This window comes from Pieris napi, chromosome 10, assembly GCF_905475465.1.
Source record: "Pieris napi chromosome 10, ilPieNapi1.2, whole genome shotgun sequence".
NCBI classification, from domain to species: Eukaryota; Metazoa; Arthropoda; class Insecta; order Lepidoptera; family Pieridae; genus Pieris; species Pieris napi.
The window spans coordinates 2,874,018-2,895,355 of NC_062243.1; the positions used below are offsets into that span (position 1 = coordinate 2,874,018).

The 21,338-nt window shown below is 33.3% G+C and overlaps 2 protein-coding genes across 2 annotated transcripts; both read right to left on the reverse strand.

Annotated features, from left to right (window-relative positions):
* Positions 1 to 2,333: 2,333 nt before the first annotated feature.
* Positions 2,334 to 10,700, reverse strand: LOC125053201 (pyruvate kinase-like). The gene is made up of 9 exons (XM_047654448.1): positions 10,569 to 10,700; positions 9,895 to 10,027; positions 8,966 to 9,189; positions 8,054 to 8,383; positions 7,306 to 7,446; positions 6,496 to 6,597; positions 5,868 to 6,113; positions 3,715 to 3,937; positions 2,334 to 2,520 (listed from the first exon to the last, which is right to left on the reverse strand). The coding sequence occupies exons 1-9, from the start codon at positions 10,605 to 10,607 to the stop codon at positions 2,336 to 2,338; spliced, it is 1,623 nt and encodes a 540-aa protein (XP_047510404.1). The 5' UTR covers positions 10,608 to 10,700; the 3' UTR covers positions 2,334 to 2,335.
* Positions 10,701 to 12,159: 1,459 nt separating this feature from the next.
* LOC125053262 (pyruvate kinase-like) lies at positions 12,160 to 19,892 on the reverse strand. Its single transcript, XM_047654527.1, has 10 exons — positions 19,724 to 19,892; positions 19,181 to 19,407; positions 18,026 to 18,355; positions 17,367 to 17,510; positions 15,919 to 16,029; positions 15,513 to 15,640; positions 14,395 to 14,509; positions 13,805 to 14,027; positions 12,718 to 12,916; positions 12,160 to 12,207 (listed from the first exon to the last, which is right to left on the reverse strand). The coding sequence occupies exons 1-10, from the start codon at positions 19,836 to 19,838 to the stop codon at positions 12,195 to 12,197; spliced, it is 1,605 nt and encodes a 534-aa protein (XP_047510483.1). The 5' UTR covers positions 19,839 to 19,892; the 3' UTR covers positions 12,160 to 12,194.
* Between the last annotated feature and the right edge of the window lie 1,446 nt (positions 19,893 to 21,338).

The following is a 21,338-nucleotide window of genomic DNA, read 5'->3' on the forward strand; positions in this document are numbered from 1 at the left end:
TAAACCAGCTAGTATATTCTATAATAAGATGAATAAGCAAGTTATATATCTTGGTTTTTGGTTCAGTGGGCTACAATGAGCTAAGAGAACGCTTTCGATGTACTTAATAAAATTACATGTCAAAGACAGACGGCAATACTCACATGTGCCTGATGGGTGCGTCAGGAGGTGACATCGTCTGTCATTACTACATGTGTCCACTAGGACCTTCTAAAAAGGGCATATATTTTTCGATATATTACCTTATTCCACGAATTACATAGGAGGTCCTATTTTATTGTCCGTTGAGTGAATTGACAATAGTTCTACTATTTGTTAGTGTCTATAATTATTTTTTTATGATTTTGTAGATGTTTTTTAAATTGTTTTTCTAATTCATTTCTTATGTTTGTTTTTATTTCGTGTGTGAATATTTTATTGCATACGCATTCTTGTTGCTTTAGATCTATTTGATTGTTTACTTAATATCCTAACTCTTCAATAGACCATTTAAAAGATAATGCAAAGATTCAGGTTAATATAAATTAAGTCAATTTTTTACTGACGTTAAACTTCTATAAATAATTTAAAAAACATCGCTATGAAGCATGGATTTAGTAAGAATCAAATGAAAGGGAATTGTCAAGTAGGAAAGGCTTTGAAACGTGGGCGGGAATAGTGCTTTTGACGAAGACCGGAGGTTGACCGTTGTGGGCTACGTACACGACAATAATGCTTCGCTGTACGCTACGCCTGACATACTGGTCAAGAGAATACTCACTACTGTACACACAAACATAAGTATTAATCAATGTTTGTTTTGTTGCAGGATATATTTCATATATATATGTCACCGGAATATAACAAAATCCGCAAGTTTATAAATTTTCCATCATTTTATTTATCAATAGAAGGCGTAAAAAACTCTCGGTATTCTTTTAAAATAGCAAATCATATAATAAAAAAAACAAAAATAGAGTGACACTATATATTGTCAACTTATACCGAATTTCAACGGACCGAGCATTTTTATGCGTTATAGAGAGGGTTGAGAAAAAAAAACCAATTTAACCAATTACAATAATTTATCTATAATAGATAGGTGACGATGGTGCGTTTAGTAACTGTGACCAAAATTTCCTACAGGCAATGTAATCTATGAATAATGCCACACGTGTTAATGAAATTAACAAAACGTCTTTCTTAGCAATTTCGGCACAATAGCTTAGTTTTGTAAGCTGATTATAGAAAGAATTACACTTAAGTATGTTATTGATGTCTACATATGAAAATAATTTATTCGTTATAGAGAATAGCTGTTGCGTTATAAAGAGTGCAGTAATATATGGGTTTTGTGTTAAACCAAACAAATTAACTCATGTTTCGTTATAGAGAGTGTTTATAACGAATGGCGTTATAAAGACTGTATACTGTATTAAAATGGAAGTAAGTAATCAGTAATTGCGTGAGAACTTAAACTATAATAACCTTTTGTAGCTGTATGTATCGGTCAAGGTGGGGTTACATAAATTCAATTTAGGCGAGAGAGGCCTACAAATTGGCCCGTTGGTATTGGACGGTAAGCACTGGCAACTCTTTGAAGCCTGAATATCCTGAATCACTATTTAGACACATCAAAGCGACATCTACAGTTTTCGATTAAGCTTTTTGATTTTAAATTCCTCTAGAGCTTTAGATTGAAGTGTCTTAATGGAAGTCAAACGGTACTGAATTTAGATCAGGATTTAGATAAGGAGACATTATTTATATTTTAAATATCTCAGGCTTGTTATTTTACCTTCATAAGCTTAGGAAGAATATAAAGATGTATATATATTTAATCTTTTTTAATTACTACATGAGGGAAATATATTATCGTGATGAAATTTGGAACATTCGATTTATCAAATAGTTTGTGTAAATTTTTTAGGTGAAATTACGACAAAAGATTCTTTAACTAATATAGGCTTATAGTACATTTATAAGACTAAGTTCTTTAGGTATTTAAAGACAACACTTTTTTACCGGATTGAAGTTATGTATTATTATAAATTATTTTACATAATTAATTTTTTTCCGACGTTTCGCGTGCTTTAGAGCGTGCGTGGTCACGGTGACTGAAGACAAAAGGTATTGGATGTCAAAAAGTATCACAGCTGTAGAAAAAATTTATTATCGATATTTACTTATTGTATTGTATTTATTATTTTTTCTATGTAAAATTATTTTTAATTATACCTAACTTCAATCCGGTAAAAAAGTGTTTTCTTTAAATGTGAAAAAGTTCTTTAGGTATGATAGTTTATGAATTAAGTTAAACAATTTCTCATAAATAAATATTTATTAGCAATTATTTTTACATTGTGACATCTGCTTCAGCGTACATTATCCTCATGGAATTGGTATATCCGGATCCTTGTCTCCAACCTGAGATAATGATGAGAGGATCTCCCACTCGAACGAAACCTCTCTCCATTGCCCAAGTGGTACAAAATGTTACACGTTTGTTGAGATCTACATGCCAATCTATGTCTGGTGTTCCTGTTAAATTATAGTTTTATTATTATTTAATTGTAACCTTTCGAATGATACAAAATAAATCAGTTACATTGCACAGTTTCAACGACAGTATTCAAATCTTTTCATCAATGAACTTCAGTATGAGTCAGAAAGAGACGAATATGTGAATTAAAATTTTGATCCATGAATAAATCATTTGCTTTTTTTTATAGAACAGAGGGCAAACGGGCAGGAGGCTAACCTGACCTTAAGGGCGAGGCCCCACTATTGCGTTGCGTCGCGTCGTCGCATCGGATCGACGCATTGCACGCCACATCTGAGATGCGTCGACGCACGACGTCGCGACGCAAGAAGACAGACACAAATGTGTTCTTTTGTTGATTTTATTACGCCACCGCCGAATTAAACTTAGAAACCATAGAAGATTCTGGATATGTCCTCTAATAGCATTAAGAAATAGTGATCACCCTCCCCCCTGCTGCGTCTCTTGTCCGTCGATCCGTTTAAACGTCGCGCGCGACGACGCAACGCAGTAGTGGGGCCTCGCTCTAAGTGATACCGCTGCCCATTAACACTATTAATGCCAGAGGGATCGCTAGTGCGTTTCCTGCCTTTAGGAATTGGTATGCTCTTTTCTTGAAGAACCCTAAGTCGAATTGGTTCGGCAATATTTCAGTGGGTAGCTCGGGTCCACATAATAGTGGTGCGCTGCAAACCTGCCGTAAATTGCCTAATATAAAACATGCGTGAACGAAGCTAAAATCTTGTAAACGCTCTTACGTCGTAACGTTAAAATGTTTGGTTTAATTACACATTTTTACAAGTATTAATATTGAATGAACAAAGCAATTTGCTTGTTACTCTGTTAGACCTATTCCCTCATAATTACAATACATAACACAGAGAATCTGTATATAATGATCCAATCTCAATGTAGTTCAACTCGCAGCGCTGATAGATATGAACGTAGGTAGTATGTCATCCCAAAATTGAAATAAACTCGAACGCATTTTCAATTTGTGGGGTAATACTTTTGGGAAGTTCGTAAAGCTTTTCATACTCAAACTCAAACTCAAACTCAAAATATCTTTATTCAAGTGGGTAACCAAGTACACTTTTGAATCGTCAAGTCAAATTAATCGTAAATTTACATTTACTACCAGTTCGCAAGTCAAGGGCGTAGAGCGGGTAAGAAGAACGAATGACGTTATTTACCTTCATATATCAACGGCATTATTCCTCTCCACAAATGCATCTGTCTTGCAATTGGGCCGTATCTTGTGACAGCAATAATAGGGCACCTGGGTCGGAATTTCGAGACGACTTGGGCCGATTTCCCTGATGATGTCACAACAATAATGGCTGCGGCAATCGAGCGCTGAGCTGCCAACACCGCCGCTATAGCAGTACCAGTTGCTTGGTCGCAAGGTATTGGTGTCTGGTAACAATTAATTGGGTTTCATATGAGATAACATTTATGGCTATTTTTTTATGTAATAGGAGGCAAACGGGCAGGAGGCTCACCTGATGTTAAGTGATACCGCCGCCCATGGACATTGCCAGAAGGCTCGCAAGTACGTTGCCGGGCTTTTAAGAATTGGCACGCTCTTTTCTTGAAGGACCCTAAGTCAAATTGGTTCGAAAATACTTCAGTGGGCAGCTGGTTCCACATAGTGGTGGTGCGCGGCAGAAACTGCCTTAGAAAACGCTCAGTTGTAGAACGACGGACGTCGAGGTGATACGAATGATATTTTGCATTTTGCCTTGACGTTGACGATAATGAAACTTAACTGTAGATATTAGACCGAACAACTCCTCTGAACACTCTCCATGGTAAATGCGGTAGAAGATGCAGAGAGACCCCACATCTCTACACAACGCCAAGGGATCAAGCCGCACGGAAAGTGATTGGTCTTCGACGATTCGAACCGTTCTTCGTTGAATACGGTCATACTATATATTGTTTTCTTCTTTGAAAAATAAGCTGCCAGTCAAAGTGTTACCGAACCGATAAGGCCTTCAAGAAAATAGCGCACCATTTCCTCAAAAGACGGCGACACACTTGCAAGTCTCCCCGCGTTAGTTATGTAATGTCCAAAGGCGGCGGTTAGCTATGTCTTCAAAATAACCTTGTTTGTCTTGCTTCATTAAAGAAATCTCACCTATACAAGTACTGGGTTGAACACACTACAATGTGAACAAAAAGCAAAATTATAATTTATATTTATTGACAAATTTATTAAACGATATTCGATAACGATTCATAAGCCATCGACTAGTGACTAATAAAGACGCGGCCGTATTGATTTTTTATGAGACATAAGATAATATCCTGAAAGCTAAAAAGAAAAAAAAAACTATCTGTCTAATTACAAAATCCTATCTATGGAACCTATTCGGTGTAAATCACGTATCATTTGACACGTCTATCATCCAGATTATTCCACAGACAGCACAGCTATGCTTGAAAATACAGAAAAAAATTAAACGATTAGCGTTTAAAATAAAAAAGCGCGAGACAGAAATCTGTAGAGGAAAATCATCCGCGTCAGATCCTACAGCTACGATATTCATATTTGAATTACCGACCCAGACAGACAGACAAAAAAAACAAATTTCCGAATTCAATATCTGTCCTTCCGTTTTTTTATTACGTTTATAATTAACTAGTCCTTAAAATCAATAACATAATACCAACCAACATATGTTTCTGAAATTAAAAACTTGTAAATGTTAATAATGAATCATTGTATCCCATTATGTACGTTAGTGTATAATTGCAAATTTACAGCAGAATCTCAATACACACATGGAACAATATAAATAACGTTATTTCGTACGCTTAATGCTTATTTATGTGTTCACAAGTAATTTATTTTTGATGCTCTTTGTGTTCGGCCGCTGATAAAAGAGAATCCGGAAATAATGACATCAAAGATGGAGTGTTATTGGATTAAAATCGATGCTAAAATAATATTTGTATTGAGTGAATGGTATTACTTGTGGGTGCTTTAAGTTATAACAACTTTTTTATACCATCATTTAAGCTACAATTCAATTATTATTACCATAATATTATTTATACTGGTTGACCCATTACCTATGTTATTTTATGTCGAATTATATTAAAACAAAAAACTTGGCGAATAAAAATAGTGGCGGAGAGTTTATTGCCAGTTCTTCTCTTCTGTTCTACGCCCTTGATTTGAGAACTGGCAGTAAATGTAAAATTATAAGCATTTAATTTTTTTTTTTGACGTTCATAAGTGTACATTGTGTTACCTATATTATGATTTTGGCTTGACTTGATTAAATAAATTAAAATATTTTATTAATAAATACAGAATATAAATAAATAAGTTAAATACCTTATCAACAAAATCATGAAACAATTGTTTCGACCATATGCATGCTTCGGCCTCCTTGCAGGCGGCAGCCAGACACACAACTGTGTCTATGGGATACTCTCCAACAGCTGTCTCAGCTGAAAGTACCAGGGCATCAGCACCGTCGAGGATACAGTTTGCGATATCTAACAATTCCGATCTAAGGGGCACTCTCTTGTTTCGCATACTGCTTAGCAGGTGAGCGCTTATGCAGACTGGTATGTTTGCCTGGAAATGTGTTAATGCTAAAGTAATTTATAAATTGAGAAACAATTTCCAACGCTTGGTTAGTCATACTATCGACATTAAAGAATTAAGTTTTAATAGCATCTTTAAAAATCAAATATAGTTCTCCTGTTATGTCTGCGAATCGGAAAACATCTATTTTTCATCCCCCTAAATGATAAGGGGGTGGACCCCCTAAATTTATTTTTTATTAATTAATTTTCACCCTCTACGATCAACCCGGATTTTTATTATAGTAGATAGTTGTTTTTATTTAACTAAAAAGATGTTTCCTAGAAATAATATACATGGCAATACAACGTTTGACGGGTCAGTAACATAATATAAAAATAAAGGGAATGTCTAGTTACAGTACTAAATATACCTTATTAGCACGCGCTATCATATTTTTTTGAGCAACCACCAATTTCTTTGGCGTAATGTCCGATCCCAATTCTTGTCTCGTTATCATGATGCCGTTAACTTCCTAAAATAAAATTAACTTTTTTAATAAATAAATTATTAAATAATTTATTTACACTTCGTTACCGTCAACATAGAAACAAAAAACAGATTACATAAATTATTAGGCAACGGGTAGCTTCCAGGTAAACCTATGAAAAAAGTAAAAAAAATACCTACTTAGGGGTACAAAAAGTGCCTAATTAAATTAACAAACTTTAAAATTTAATTTAAGTAATGTGCACGGTTAACCAAAAAAACATATTTTAAAAATTCGTAAATCTGTACTATATGTGATCCGCCTAATTTAAAAAAAATTACAATGCCATAAGATTAAATTTATAAAACGTCGTATCAAAACAAATATACCTAAATTTAATAATAGTAATAATTTATTTATTGCAAGAATCTGGTACACAATGTTAAGGTGGCACAATCGTAAATCATTCGCATATTCTTCTTCCACACACAATGGCGCGCAAATTTCTCTTAATATACAAGGAATTTTACATTATTAGTCAAAGTCAATTCTTATATTATTTGTATCGTACATATCATTATTTTTAATTAATTCAAGAGTATTGTTTCATTTAAAACATTATCTCATAATTGTTTATGACAAAATATTATGTTAAAATCACAGTACACAAATACATTAACAAGTATTAATATACCTTTACAAGAATACCCATGTTATTGGTAAAAGTACGAAAGTTCATTAGCTGTCACTTACCGCAAGTATATCATCCAAGTTCCGGAATCCCTCAATAGTTTGGATGTTCGCGACAATAGCTATTTTCTTTCCTTTCTCGCCCATTATGCTTCTAAGTTCCGTAATTGCGTTAAGCGAGTAAGGCGCGACTATTACGTCTAACTGAAAGGAACACATACTTAGTTAGCACAAGTTCATGAAGTGCTCTGAATACTACTGAATGCTGGTGAATACTATTTGATTTTTAAATACCATTTTCCGAAAACAACTTTCTTATTACATACGTTCTGCATTTGATTTATTTGATTTGATTGATTGTGGTAATGTAAAAATAAAAAAAGTCAACGGCGCTACAACCCACTCAAGTCTGGGACTCAGATTTCTGTATCCGTTTCATTATAATTTGCCTATCTAATAGGCAAGTAGGTGATCATCCTCCTGTACCTGACACACGTCGACTTTTTGGGTCTACGGCAAGCCGGTCACCTCACGATGTTCTCCACCGTTCGTGCGAATGTTAAATGCGCACATAGAAAGAAAGTCCATTGGCGCACAGCCGGCGGGATCGAGCCTACGACTTCAGGGATGAGAGTCGCACGCTGAAGCCACTAGGCCAACTGCTCTATCAGTTTATGAACGTTAAATTTACATTATTATTAGTAAATTCTGAATTGAAGTGCCAGTGCTGGTATAATAACCGAATCTTTATTAACGTTTTAGATAGACCTTTCATTCATTCAACTTAGTATCTATAGTATACTAAACTTACTTGATTACTAATAGCCATGGCAATATACTCTTTATCTCTATCCGAATAATTGGGCATGTCAAAGCTAACGTTTGGTACAAACACGTCTTTACACGACCCTAGAAAACCACCCCTTTCAATGTTGCACGTGAGTGTGGTCGCTGATATGACTTCCACTTTGAGCATTATAGTTTCATTGTCCAACAGCACATAGTCGTTTTTGTGTACTTGGTCCGCGAAATACATGAAGTCTACGTAAATTGTGTATGTTGAACACCTATCTTTATATGTTTCATCTGTCGTCAGGCGCACTGTCTCACCAGTTTTTAATTCCACAGCCTCTCCGTAACTCTGGAAACGATCCAACAGTGAGAATTTAGACTGACTCACTTAGCTCGCAATCCATTAATCTTGTTAAGTCACTTAATATTCGGGGACTGAGTTTACTTGCTTTCGCCGCTCAGAATTCTTGAGTAATTTGTTATTGATTAAGCAACTTATTGTTAAGTGAAAATTGATATTAATGTCCGTGTTAAAGAGCTTTTGAAATTAAAAACCATATTTTATTGTACTGTACATATCTGTATATGAAAGTACAATACAGAAGCGATACGTTTATATTTAAGAGTACGTACATTGTGAAAGAAGCAGAAACGCTTGATGAGAAGATAGTGGAGGGTCCGGATAAATCTATATATGTATAACAAAGGTATTGCCGTTAACCCATTAGTATACAATAGCACATAAGAATGATTATTGTGAAATGTTATTTTTTTAAATTTCTGTTAAAATATTTGACATATACAGTTTTGATAATATAAACCGTCAAAAGTTTTGATAATTTTGTGAGATTTCGCAAATATAGAAAATAATTTCTTAAAAATAGCAATACATTCAAGATCGATAAATAATAGAACAAAAATCTTTAGTTACGTCGGCAATAATTCCAGTCCTAATTTTTTGTCCGCTCAACTTAATTCCAATCGCCAAAGGATAGTTTCTTCCCACCGCAGTGCTGTAGTTTTTCGCCGCCAGCCGCAGAAGCTTTATGGCCTCTATGTGATCTTCTTTGGTACCAAAGTTTAAGTTAAGGAGCGCCATGTTCATACCACTAGCAATCATTTTTTCTAAAACTTCTAAATCGTATGTTGCTCGTCCTAAAAGTTTATTATAATTCTGAATTTAAGATAAAAAGATATGCTTATTACTGATAGTAATGCGTAATATGCGTCTTTTTCTTTTTTTGCGACTGAAGCGCAAACTAGCTGTTGTGGTCTCTGGCAGAAGGACCAGCGCTGTGGAACAGTCTGTTTCTGATTTCTTCAGAGCAAAGGCCAGTTACAACCACAACACACACGCATTACACACTTAAAACGTACCTTGTTCTTTAAAAGAAAAAAAATGGTTATTTTTGGTTCTTTTTTATTATTATTATTTTATGTGTTTCTGTGTGTGTGTTTCGTTAGTAATAAATGTTATGTCTATGTCTAATACTATTCATATTTTTTTAAGAATAGTAATAACTTAGTCAATGTGTGTAAAAATTAAAAACTTACAAGGAAGTAATTACCTAAATTGTTTCGGAATAGAGCAAAAATTACTTATTAAAGCTTCTTGGAAAAATTATATACTGAAATTATATTATTATTTTATTACTACTCCTGAATGCCATAAAACTATCATTGCAGCACCTAAAACTGTTATTAAATAATTCCTTTTTGGTAAAGATTAAAATATCTAAAATCATAACATAAAATAAATAAGGTAAACCTCTGATCTGATTGGTTATTGAACTGAACTATCGCTTTCCGGTAATTAAGTCCAAATAAAATGCATTGAAACCTATTTGGCGCCGTATTTACCCATAGTAGCAATAATTCCAGTGAGTCGTTGGCAAGCCGGTGATGCGTTGATATCGAGATTGAGTACGTGATCCAACGGCGTGTATGCATGAGACGCCGGAAGCTGCTGGCCGGGAAGCTCCATTGCATTGAACTGTATACAAATATGTCTTTATTTATTGTACTTGTATTAACTATTATTGGTTTTATATATAGTTTCGCTGTTCTTGCGCTTTATTCAGAGTTGTCTTGACCTTACTAGTGAGCTACTATGGAAAATCGAGGTTTGTTTCATATCAAACATCGGTAAGTTTTTTATTTGTCAAGTAAACGATTGAATTTTTGCACACGCATAGCGTATTAAAAAAGGCCTCAAATAAAGCTCAGGTGTTTTACTTTTATTAGAGTATGTCTGTATAAATTAATGATAAGAAATGGCCTTTTGACATGACAAATTTTGGAAAGAAATAAATTTTAAAAGATTGAATTGCGGAATTTAAAACATTCCAAATGAAAATCATGCAAAATGACTACATTATATTAAAGTTCCAATCTTATACTATTCAATAAATTTTTTAAAAGTGCGTCAATAACAACATTAGTAAAAACGATTTTTGATATGCTTCTACCATTTTCAAGGTTCAAAGGTCTCTTAAGAAAACTGAAAAAATTTTCTACGTTAATAATATATTTACCTCTCCAAGTTTAACATCGCCTTCAGTCGGCCACACCATGATTAAGAATATATTATAAATAACAACTATTACTCAAAAAATCTCTTTAAATATTATAGCAAAACGCATGTATTGAAAAGAAAGACCATTATAATTGTCATAATTTTTCCTTGACACAGAAGACACAGTTGCTATCACAGATTATAAGATACGTCTACATTTTACGTTATTAGTCACTGTAGTAACGTTAGTATGTCTTTAGACCGAAAAGTTGGATCTCTCGGATTCAGATATTTGTAATATCAAAATATTTTTGCATATCCATTGTAACAAGAAACCTTGCAAATCGGGTCAGTAGTTTTTAATTTTCAATCACCCAGTTTTGTGGGTTAAAAATCGCAGTTTTTGCTATGTAAGTTACATACACAACATTTGAAGGCAAGGCTGAAGAATTTAATATGAAACATTTTTATTCGTGAACAGTACAAAATGACATTCATACACAAAACTGATAGCTTTTGAATAACAAACGAAGATCGGACCGTTTTTATTCCGTGTTTTGTTTTACGACTGATTTGTGACAACAATAAAATTAACGAGCATATAAACAATTGAAGTTACATCATAATACATTAATCTTGTACAATTGCTTTTTACAAAAAGCGTAGTGTCCAAAATTTTTCAAATCCTACCATAGGTAAATAAAATTACCGTTACAATAATTCCAGTTTTATAGTGCATGCGTGCATATATTCAAGTCCTCTATCGTCAAACCCTACCATATTTTGTAACCCTTCAACATACTATATACCATTTCCGACAATCACAAAGTGAAAAATAAATATTGTTTAATGTTACTTGCAAAACAAGTTTAAACAGCTTAAGTTTCAATAATTAAAGGGCGACTTATCTTTTCATCTTGGATGTCACAAATTCAGCTTAACCGTGGCGCAAACAAAAGGCAACGTAAATAAACAAGTCTTGCAAAAATAAACAAAGGCTTGTTTTATTTGTGGGAAAACCATTAGGGGATCAAAACGGGGATTGAGATAAATAAAAAAATAGGAAAACTCGGCCGCTCCAGAGGGTTACCCTTGACAAGGATAGCTACAAATCTTTACGCTGTGAATTCGAGAACAAATCAAATCTTCCATGTAAAAGACAATAGATTCGGAACCTTTACAATTGAGGAAATATTCTCCTTTTTCTGTAGGCTACCCGCACGTAGCTAGTTTTGTGTTCCCATTAACATAACTAGTATCAACAATCTGTATGAAACGTATTACAATATCTAGGGACCCGATACCTTCCCTATAATCAGTATATTAACTATGTACATGATGAGCTATAGTAGTAATAAGATTTATAGATGTGATATTATTAGTCGGCATCTTCTGTTATAAATTATATTTTTTCACAAAATACTAAACATTGATGCAGATCACGCATTTTTATTAATAAATTCAGCGTTCTATACATATGTTTATATATTATAGTTAGATAGCTGGTAAAACGCTTCTCTTAGCTTTACTTAGCACAATTGTTTAATAAAAAAAACATAAAAGAAAGATTCTTTATTAAAACGTTAACAAATAACAAATTCAAATTTATTTGTAAACTTACTTTGGCCTCAAAATTAGATAATATTCACTCAGGACACCTGTAAAAACAAGATTTTAATGAAAAAGAGTTAATCTCTTTATTTTGATTGTTGATTCATACAGACTCAGCGCGAATTATGACTATTTTGATATACGTGACTGAAACTTATACAAACAACGTTTCTCAGTCACCGTTTAAGTTTCCTTAAGCTTATAAACAAATAATTAAAAAAGTTCATCAATCATATAGTTCTTTTACTGCGTTATTATTCATAAATGTAACTAATCGGGCTTTGAGTTTTGTAGCTGAGTTGCTAAGCTTCTTAGGCAACTAATTAACAACTATGACTATGGTTGTAATATATTGCTAGTGATTGTATACTCAAACTCAAACTCAAAATATCTTTATTCAAGTGGGTAACCAAGTACACTTTTGAATCGTCAAGTTAAATTAATCATAAATTTACATTTACTTTGTTCGCAAGTCAAGGGCGTAGAGCGGGTAAGAAGAACTGGCAAGAAACTTTCCGCCACTCTTTTTAATAGCCAAGTATTATAATTTCACTTACTCAACCAAGAGTTTCTTTGTAATGCTGACTTTCCATACTCTGACCATATCGCAAAAAGAGCTATCTTCGGAGCCCCTTTGTAGAGTTATATAAAAATCACCATATACTACGTAACCTCGCTGCACCATGTATTCTATAGCAAAGTGTATGCGGTCCTCAAGAGCATCTTCCCAGGTTTTTCCTGCTGATGTCCGGCTTTCTGCCAATAAACAGCCTCTATAGGTTCGGCTACGTACGGTCAGTACGATTCAACTAACATTTTTTATGTAATAGAAAGGCAAACACGCAGGAGGTTCCCCTGATGTTAAGTGATCAGGACACTCACATTGCCAGATAGCTCGCAAGTGCGTTGCCGGCATTTTAAGAAATGGTACACTCTTTTCTTGAAGGACCCTAAGTCGAATTGGTTCGGAAATACTTCAGTGCGCAGCTGGTTCCACACAGAGGTGGGGCGCGGTGAAAATTGCCTTAAGAAACGCTTAGTTGTGGAGCGACGGACGTCGAGGTGATACGGATGGTATTTTGTATTCTGCCGTGACGTCCGATGATGAAACTCAGCTGCAGGAATTGCCTCAACCCACGTTTTTTTTCGATTTTTATTCACTTACTAATTCAGACTTCTCTAATCCTAACGTGAATATGATAGAGTTTCGCTTAACTAGTTACTTATAGATGTTAAAAGTTTTCTTATATAATTGCTACTTTGTGGGAAATAAAAAGGTTTAAACCTAATTGCTACGAATTGAATATTTTCTAACGAATTGGTCTAAGTTTTGTTTAACGAATTGGGATTATATTTAATAAAATATGGTATCACCTAGGTAACGTAATGTCATTGATATACAAAAAACCCAAGATGCACACTGAACGTCTAAAAACGTCCTCAAAAAATGAGCGCAACATTCTAATTTGTGCGCTCATTTCAAATAGTCTCGCGTCTAATAAGTGGAGTCGATGTTATTTATTTGTGTTTTTTTTATAAATAAATTTATGTACTTTTGAACTTTTTTGTGTGTAGTATCAATGCGTAATGTACACTAATTATTAACGTCAAAAAAAAATGAAATGCTTAGTCATCATTATAAACCTTTAAACATCAGAGGTAAGACGCTCCTGTAGGTATGTAACAGCCTGAATACATGTATCTTAGTGCTCACTGCGATAACAATACATGAAGGTCTCATACAGTGTAAGGCTTTTACGGTCTTCCCGGAGACAGTGGGCAATACAATTAGACGCGCATTCGTTTGATTCGCAACTAGTGCACATGACATCATTGCCGCTTCTGCGGCGTTAACTGGGACTTTAATCTGGAAATAAATATACACATTATACAATACATAATTTTTATGTATAATATAGGTTTTGCCTGAAGTAAAGATTTAATATTATATATTAAATCATAAATAATATTAAGGTTTTTGAAGGTGAAGGTTTTAAGGGACTGGGAGCCATAATTTTATTTAAACTTTACCAACAATTAAAATATTTTAATATTATACTATTATATTATACTAATTTTGTAGTGCGGGTACTAATTCGTTACGAGTATATTGTGCCCTTTCTTGATGTGTATATTTATTATATATTCTTAAAACTTATTCATAAATTAAAAATATTCACAATTTTAGAATTATGTCTTGTTTTTGTGAGCTAAAAAATAGTATAAAAGATTACATCATCCAGACACCTCCAGAATCCTCTTCGACTTGTAACTAGTGGTTCAACAAAGTAGCATATTTCATTAATCGCATACAATACCTCCAAAGCGTGAGCGACGTTGAAGCAGTCCCTGTGTTTAAATTGCATCAGTATTTTAACATGTGGCGGCACTATCTTGCGAGATAGCTGCCTTGCGATTCTGTAACTCACTTTTCGAACTCACACAGCGGTTTTGGCAGCGGCGGTCGCGCTCAAATCAGTCGTAAAGCAGTCATTTTACGATTTGGCACTCTGATAAACAATAAACTACAAGCTATAGAATCAAGCTATCAGAATGCCAAATCATAAAATGACTGTTTCACGAAAAGTGAGTTACAGAATCGCAAGGCAGAATTGATTTATTTACATCTTTAGCAATAATTTTATAGAACGGTGGTAGGGAACTTAATGCCCGATTTCTGAACCACAATTTTGAGGCACAAGAAAAGGCGTGTAATTGGATCTATTGTGAACTTATTTAAATATTTACTTTAAGCTTCAGGATTCATAATATGTATTTTCCGTTACTATAGACAAATAAAGCAGACATTTTTGCATCTTTTAACACGTTGCAAGACTTTGTATGACAACCACAAACAGTTATTTTTGTCGATAATCGTTTCCAACTTGAATCCGATTGTTTTAATTATTATTTTTAATAAATGATATACAAACGATCAGTTTTACACAAATAACACGAGTTCCAAAAAAAACATATGTTTTTTTTAATGTAATCTTTCATTACATAAAAAATTCATAGTATACACACATTAAAATAACTTTATTCATATAGGTACACTTATGAACGCCACAGACAGAAAAGATGTTAAATATTAAGATTCTAAATTTACATTTACTACCAGTTCGCAAGTCAAAGCCACTCTTTTTAATCCCAGGATTAGGATCATTTAAATATTCGTCAAATTCATAAAAAGTTTTATAACTAATAGATAGCAATAAATAAAAAGTAGAAGAAAGAAAAGAACAACAACAAATAAACTTGACCGATCAGTTATACGCAGTATTTTTACTCAAATATGTATGTATAACTGACCTACATTAAGTTTTTATACAAAAGTGTATAATTATTATACCTGAGTATAAAACCGCTGACTCCATCCATGATTGCATTGACAACATCGGATATTTCGCTGTCATGAAATTGACCACTATATAAAGCTTCCCTGAACAATCCACCAGATAAATAAAATGGTTTCCCCGCCTTTGAACAAATTAGTTTTAATTAAACCATAGTGGTAATCCTTTGAAGATTAAGATATTTAGATTATGCTCTGAATTATCATATAAATACCGAAGTAAATAGGAATGTGCCTAGATCGTAATCGGGGCGCCTACAAACACGAAACAGTTATTGTTCTCAGAATCGAACCGATGAATGCCAGGTCTAAAAGCTTAAACCTTAAATGTTTTAAAACTTTATCGATTTCACCCAAAAGGTCTTGAGTCTGAATACAAAAAAAATTAGAATATATCATAAACCTTCAAACATTTTCCACCTATCCATTTCTGTATGTGGGGCAGTCGATATTTTTCTGAAGCCTCAATTTCGAACGGTAAAAACTCTCTTGAAAGTATTATACCGTCTGATTCCTGCAAAGTTCAATAATTTTAGTTTTTATGATTTGTATTGGATTAAATAAAACTAATTATTTATGAATATTTTAACTAACCTCAACATAACAAACCTCCCTTCAACGAATTATTTAATATAAAGAATTTTAATTCCTTTCCGATTTGTTATATCGACGTTGCACGTTGATTTGTTATATAATAAGCATTACCTTTTTTAAAATTAATTTTTTGATAATTTTATACTGTCTTTAATTTTGTGTTCTTTCAATATTTCTTTTCAAACACCTTATAGCTATGATATATAAGGAATATTCATGTCAAGTTCTATCATCCCCGAGTGAGGAAACAACTCATGTACACCGAACGTTCTAAGTTTGTGACCTCAAACTTGTTACTTGATAGCAATCGCTGTCTTGCAAGAACGTAGAAATTCAGAATTTTGGTTAGAATTAATATATTTTGTAATCCAAAAACAGCATAGGGTCGATTTCCGAATCAATATTATTTTTAGGAGATTATTTTTTTTGTAATTTAAAGGCAGTATAAAACATTGTAATAAGAAATGTCTTCTTGAAGAAATCTTAATATAAGGAGCTGTGTAATCAATTTTTGTAGATTTTCAAACAAATAGCATTGCCTAGTGGATTCGGGTGCAAGTACTGCCCTGCGATTCTGTAACTCACTTTTTGAACTCACACAGCGGTTTTCGCATCGGCGGTCGCTCTCAAATCAGTCGTGAAGCAGTCATTTTATGATTTGGCATTCTGATAAACAATAAACTACAAGCTCCCACCTTTTCAGAATGCCAAAGACCTAAGATGCCAGAGCTTAGGTTTTGCATTCATACTCGTGAGTATGAATATCACAAATGTGTATATGTAGATTATATTTACAGAATCGATAATTAATAAATAAGAGCTACTTAAAGCGTTAGCTAAAGATTAAAATAAGTTCACAATAGATCCAACGAAACGACTTTTCCCGTGAGTCCTCAAATTTGTAGTGGAGAAATCGGGCATTAAATTTCCTACCAACGTTGTACAAAATTATAGTCATTTAAATAAATGTATAGTTCTATACAACTATAGATATGAATAAATGGGGAAATAAGAACAGCTGTGAGATCACTATCTCAGTAAGACATGTGAGATCACTATCTCAGTAAGACAGTCACAGGCAAGTTAAATATAATTGTTAGCCAAGATCAGCGTGTACATTCCAAGCCCGAGAATATGCATTCAAACTCCGCCTCCAATTGAGCAATGATATTTTTCTGTGTGTAACTGCTTGAAAGATATGTAAATAAATAGCGATTTGTGTTATAGATTAGTTTATCGTTAATTAACTTAATTCACCTTTATAATATCATCAATATTTTTTAACCCATCTTCAGTACAGATACCACAAAATATTAACGGTCGCGTAGTCTTGCCAATAAACTTTTTTATTTCCCTCAAAGTCTCCACTTGTCTAACGTAGTTCACAATTATCATATCAATCTAAAATCGGAAATTAATGAAACGGTTTTCATAAAAAAAGTATTTATAATAAAGCAGATTTTATATCAAAAATGTATGTTAAAATATTTTTGGCTCATAGTGAAATGTATTAAGCTAATAAAGAGCAGCGTTGGCCTGCCTTCTGCGTGTTACTCTCATCCCTGAGGTCGTGGGTTCGATCCTAGGCCGTGCACCAATAGACTTACTTTCTATGTACGCATTTAACATTCGCTCGAACGGTGAAGGAAACGGGCTTGCTTTATTGTGTCAGGCACAGGAGGCTGATCACCTACTTGCCTATTAGATTGACAAATGATTTTGAAACAGATACAGAAATCTGAGGCCCAGACCTAAAAAGCCAGCGTCACTGATTATTTTAAGCTAATTAAAAACTTCATAGTTCTTTTTTGAAAATAGTATCAAGTCACCAAAGTAGTATTATTACATTTTAATTATTAGTTTCATTGCTAAAATTTAAAACAATTGAAACAACAGAAATATTGATAAATACGTACTTGATACCTCAATGCAAACTTGACAATATCCAAATCTTTCTTCGTTATGTATGGTTGGGTGTGTTTCACTCCTCTCGCACATACATTACATACATTACTCAAGTTACCTCCTTTGACAACTAAGCATTTAATACGATCGCGATCAATCACAGTTTCGCATTTTAGTATTATCTCATTAGATCCAATAGATATTTCTGTTCCCGGTACAATATCTTTGGATAAGGTCGGATTATCAACGAATATCTTTTTCTCATTACATCTGTTCAGTTCGCATGGATTGCACGTCAAAATAAGTCGTGTGCCTTCTTTAATGGGAATAAAATCGGCATTCTAAAATTATAGGTGATAAATAAGCTGATTGTTGAGAGTTCTACTTATTAGAATTATATTTTATTAAAATAATTGGGATGGCGTATGGAATGGATCAATATTGCGTAGGTACCAGAAAGAACGGTTCGGTAGCTTGATACATAATTTTATCTTAAATAATAAGCTCTGAGTACATACTTCGTATAGTTACTTTTTTAAGATGAAAGGCAGGAAGGATAACAATAAAATTAGTAAGGGGATAATGAGAGATTACTAGAGAGAACACTCATTTAGAAATTATAAAATTATTATTAACGACGTAACTAATAAATAAAAACAGCAAAAATATAATCAAATTCCAAATACATCTATCATGACCCAAGCGAAGAAAGTAAGTAAATCAAATGTGACGATCGGCCGAGTTAAAATATTATGGATCAAAATTTATACAATAAAAAAACACGTAATTCGAACATGATTTAAAAGGGTGATTTCCTACTATAAAATCTAATAACAATTACGGGTCTGGTACAAATTGGCGGGAGTAAATTGTTATCTATAATTAACGAGTTAATTTTTTTTAAAAGCTTAACATTTTCAGTATTATACAAATGTATAATTACATCATAAATGTGTGTATAATTGTGGTATGATTGTGCATTTGGTGACCTTATATGCAACAACCACAACACTCGCTTAGTGATCTTGTCTAGCGTTATCTTGCAATAATTTGTAATATATTAATCGTTTAAGGTCATTAAGAAGAAAAAAATATAGATTCCTATCATTGCATCTGGATTCGAATGAGCTATAATTAAAAATATGTAATGAAAAACGTTTCCTTACACTTTCAAGCAATCCAGTCTTAACAATACAAGTCTTTAGTTCAACACAGGACGCAACAGGCCAATCATGAATGCCAGTTTTGCGGCAACACGCCATTGCTGCTTTATCTACTCTCCCAAGGAGTCGAATTCTGTCCCCTTTTGTCGTGAACGACATTTTGAATTTTACAATATTCATACCTGCCTCTAGCAGTTTTTGTATTTCTACAGTTGCTATATCGGTGTTAGCTAAAATATTAAGTAACTATAATTAAAATTAATATCTATACTAGTATAGCGTTTCCAATTTTGAATGTGTAAAATGTTATCTGATTAAAGTTTGGGGTTGGATATTTTTTAAAATACTTAGACGCGTTTCCGGAAGCAAAAATCACTTGGAGATGTTCCAATGAAGGTCCCCCGAGACTCCTGCATAGTCAGTATCATCAAATTCGCGCGACGAAATTCAAAACTCTTACCCAGTCTGTTAATGTAAAAATGTCTAATTTTTCGAAAAAAAATAAGAATGAAGGTAATGCTAAGAAAACATAAATGGGTTACTAACACAGCGTAACAATAATTGGAGTTCTTCTAAAACGATTACTTGGCCGGTCCAATATACCCGGATCGCTAATGTCGACATCAGCAAATTCAATCTTTTCTGGATATTTTTCAACCATTTTTTCTCGTTACTTTGTAAATTATTTTATTTAGCAATAAAACGCTTACAAAATTCTGAAAGGCAAAGTGTCAAACGCCCATAGAGTAGTCAAGAGTAGGTAAAGACACAGTTACAATAAATATTTATAATCTGTGCATTAAACGAGTATTTTTAGTTTACCATAGACAAGTGAACCAACAACTGCATGGGCTTTTTCTCATTTCTCATTTCTCATGAGTAAACTCCAAAATTAGTATGTATTAAGACATAGATTAATAAATGCAACAAGTGATGTTTTAATTTTAAAAATTATGTGAAATTGTGAGTCTAAAAGCATTCACTTACTTTAAGTTAACTGTAAATGAGTACAATAACTTATTTAACTTTTCAAAACAGTAAACCGGATGCCGGTATTTGGCAAATCTATAGATATGGCGAACAGCCAAATTCACAGCGCGTTATACTTTGCGCACTTTTAGCGCCAAAAGTTACGTTTGTCTTGTCACATTAAACATTTCAAAATATTTGAAATTATATTGTGAGTGTAAAATGTTTTGTGTTAAGAAATATAAAGCAAAAAGCTATCGTATTAAGTTCCGTAAATGGGGCTGATATCTAAAGAGTGTCTACTTATTGATATTGTTTCCAAGTACTATGATCAACCTAACAAGTGGAAATTAAGACCTCTGAGTTGAGTGATTTGTGATTCTTAAGGGAAATACAATATCTAATATATAAAATTGTCATATTCTAAACTCCTCCGAAACAGCTTGACCGATTCTCATGAAATGTTGTGTGCATATTGGGTATGTCTGAGAATCGGACAAAATCTATTTTTCATCCCCCTAAATGTTAAGGGTAGTGCACCCCTAAATTTTTATTTCTAGAAAACTTATTTTTATTTTTTTATGATACAGCATTAAAAAATACATACAACCCCTAATTTTCTCCCCTCTACGATCAACCCCTATTTTTTAATATAAATGATATACATGGAAAAACGTAATATATAAAGTTCTATCGAACCTTATTAGTTCATATTGATTTAAATTTGCCGCCAATAAAGCGTATAAGATATAAAATCACTAACAAAAGAATCTCTGGCAAGGAATGGCAGTGTTTGCTCAGTCGCAGCAGGCTAATGGACAAACAAGGGGCCGTCGTGACAATGTTGATTTTTAGTTACGGGACCGCGTTGTATCTTTTCAGAGACAATACTATTAATATGAATGGTTTCTCGGAATAGATATTTTAAATGTTGTTTATGAGGTTAATGAGGTTGTTGTTGATGCTGCGTACCAGGATCGCAGAATTTTAATGAACTAATCGCACTATGTAATTTGATAACAATTCGTTCACAATTTATTATTCGAATGCCAAGCAAAACAAAGGAGCATCGCATATCCATAGATAAAATATAAAGATAAAATAAAGTGCTGGACAGCCTCTGAGCAAGCTTGGATACATGTTTATATTAAACGTAAGAAAAGTTTTTCCATATAAGCTTACCATAGTGAAA

Excerpts from the sequence above, each read along its gene's own strand:
- LOC125053201 (XM_047654448.1), bottom strand. The coding sequence starts at position 10,607 with ATGGTGTGGCCGACTGAAGGCGATGTTAAACTTGGAGAG. Across the intron at positions 9,190-9,894 it reads TGGAATTATTGCTACTATGG|GACGAGCAACATACGATTTA; the intron begins GTAAATACGGCG and ends ATAAACTTTTAG. Across the intron at positions 8,384-8,965 it reads GGACTGGAATTATTGCCGAC|AGTTACGGAGAGGCTGTGGA; the intron begins GTAACTAAAGAT and ends GATCGTTTCCAG.
- LOC125053262 (XM_047654527.1), bottom strand. The coding sequence starts at position 19,838 with ATGGTTGAAAAATATCCAGAAAAGATTGAATTTGCTGATGTCGACATT. Across the intron at positions 19,408-19,723 it reads TCCAATTATTGTTACGCTGT|CTAACACCGATATAGCAACT; the intron begins GTTAGTAACCCA and ends TTAATATTTTAG. Across the intron at positions 14,510-15,512 it reads GTCAGCGGTTTTATACTCAG|GGACTGCTTCAACGTCGCTC; the intron begins GTATAATAATTA and ends ATTTAAACACAG.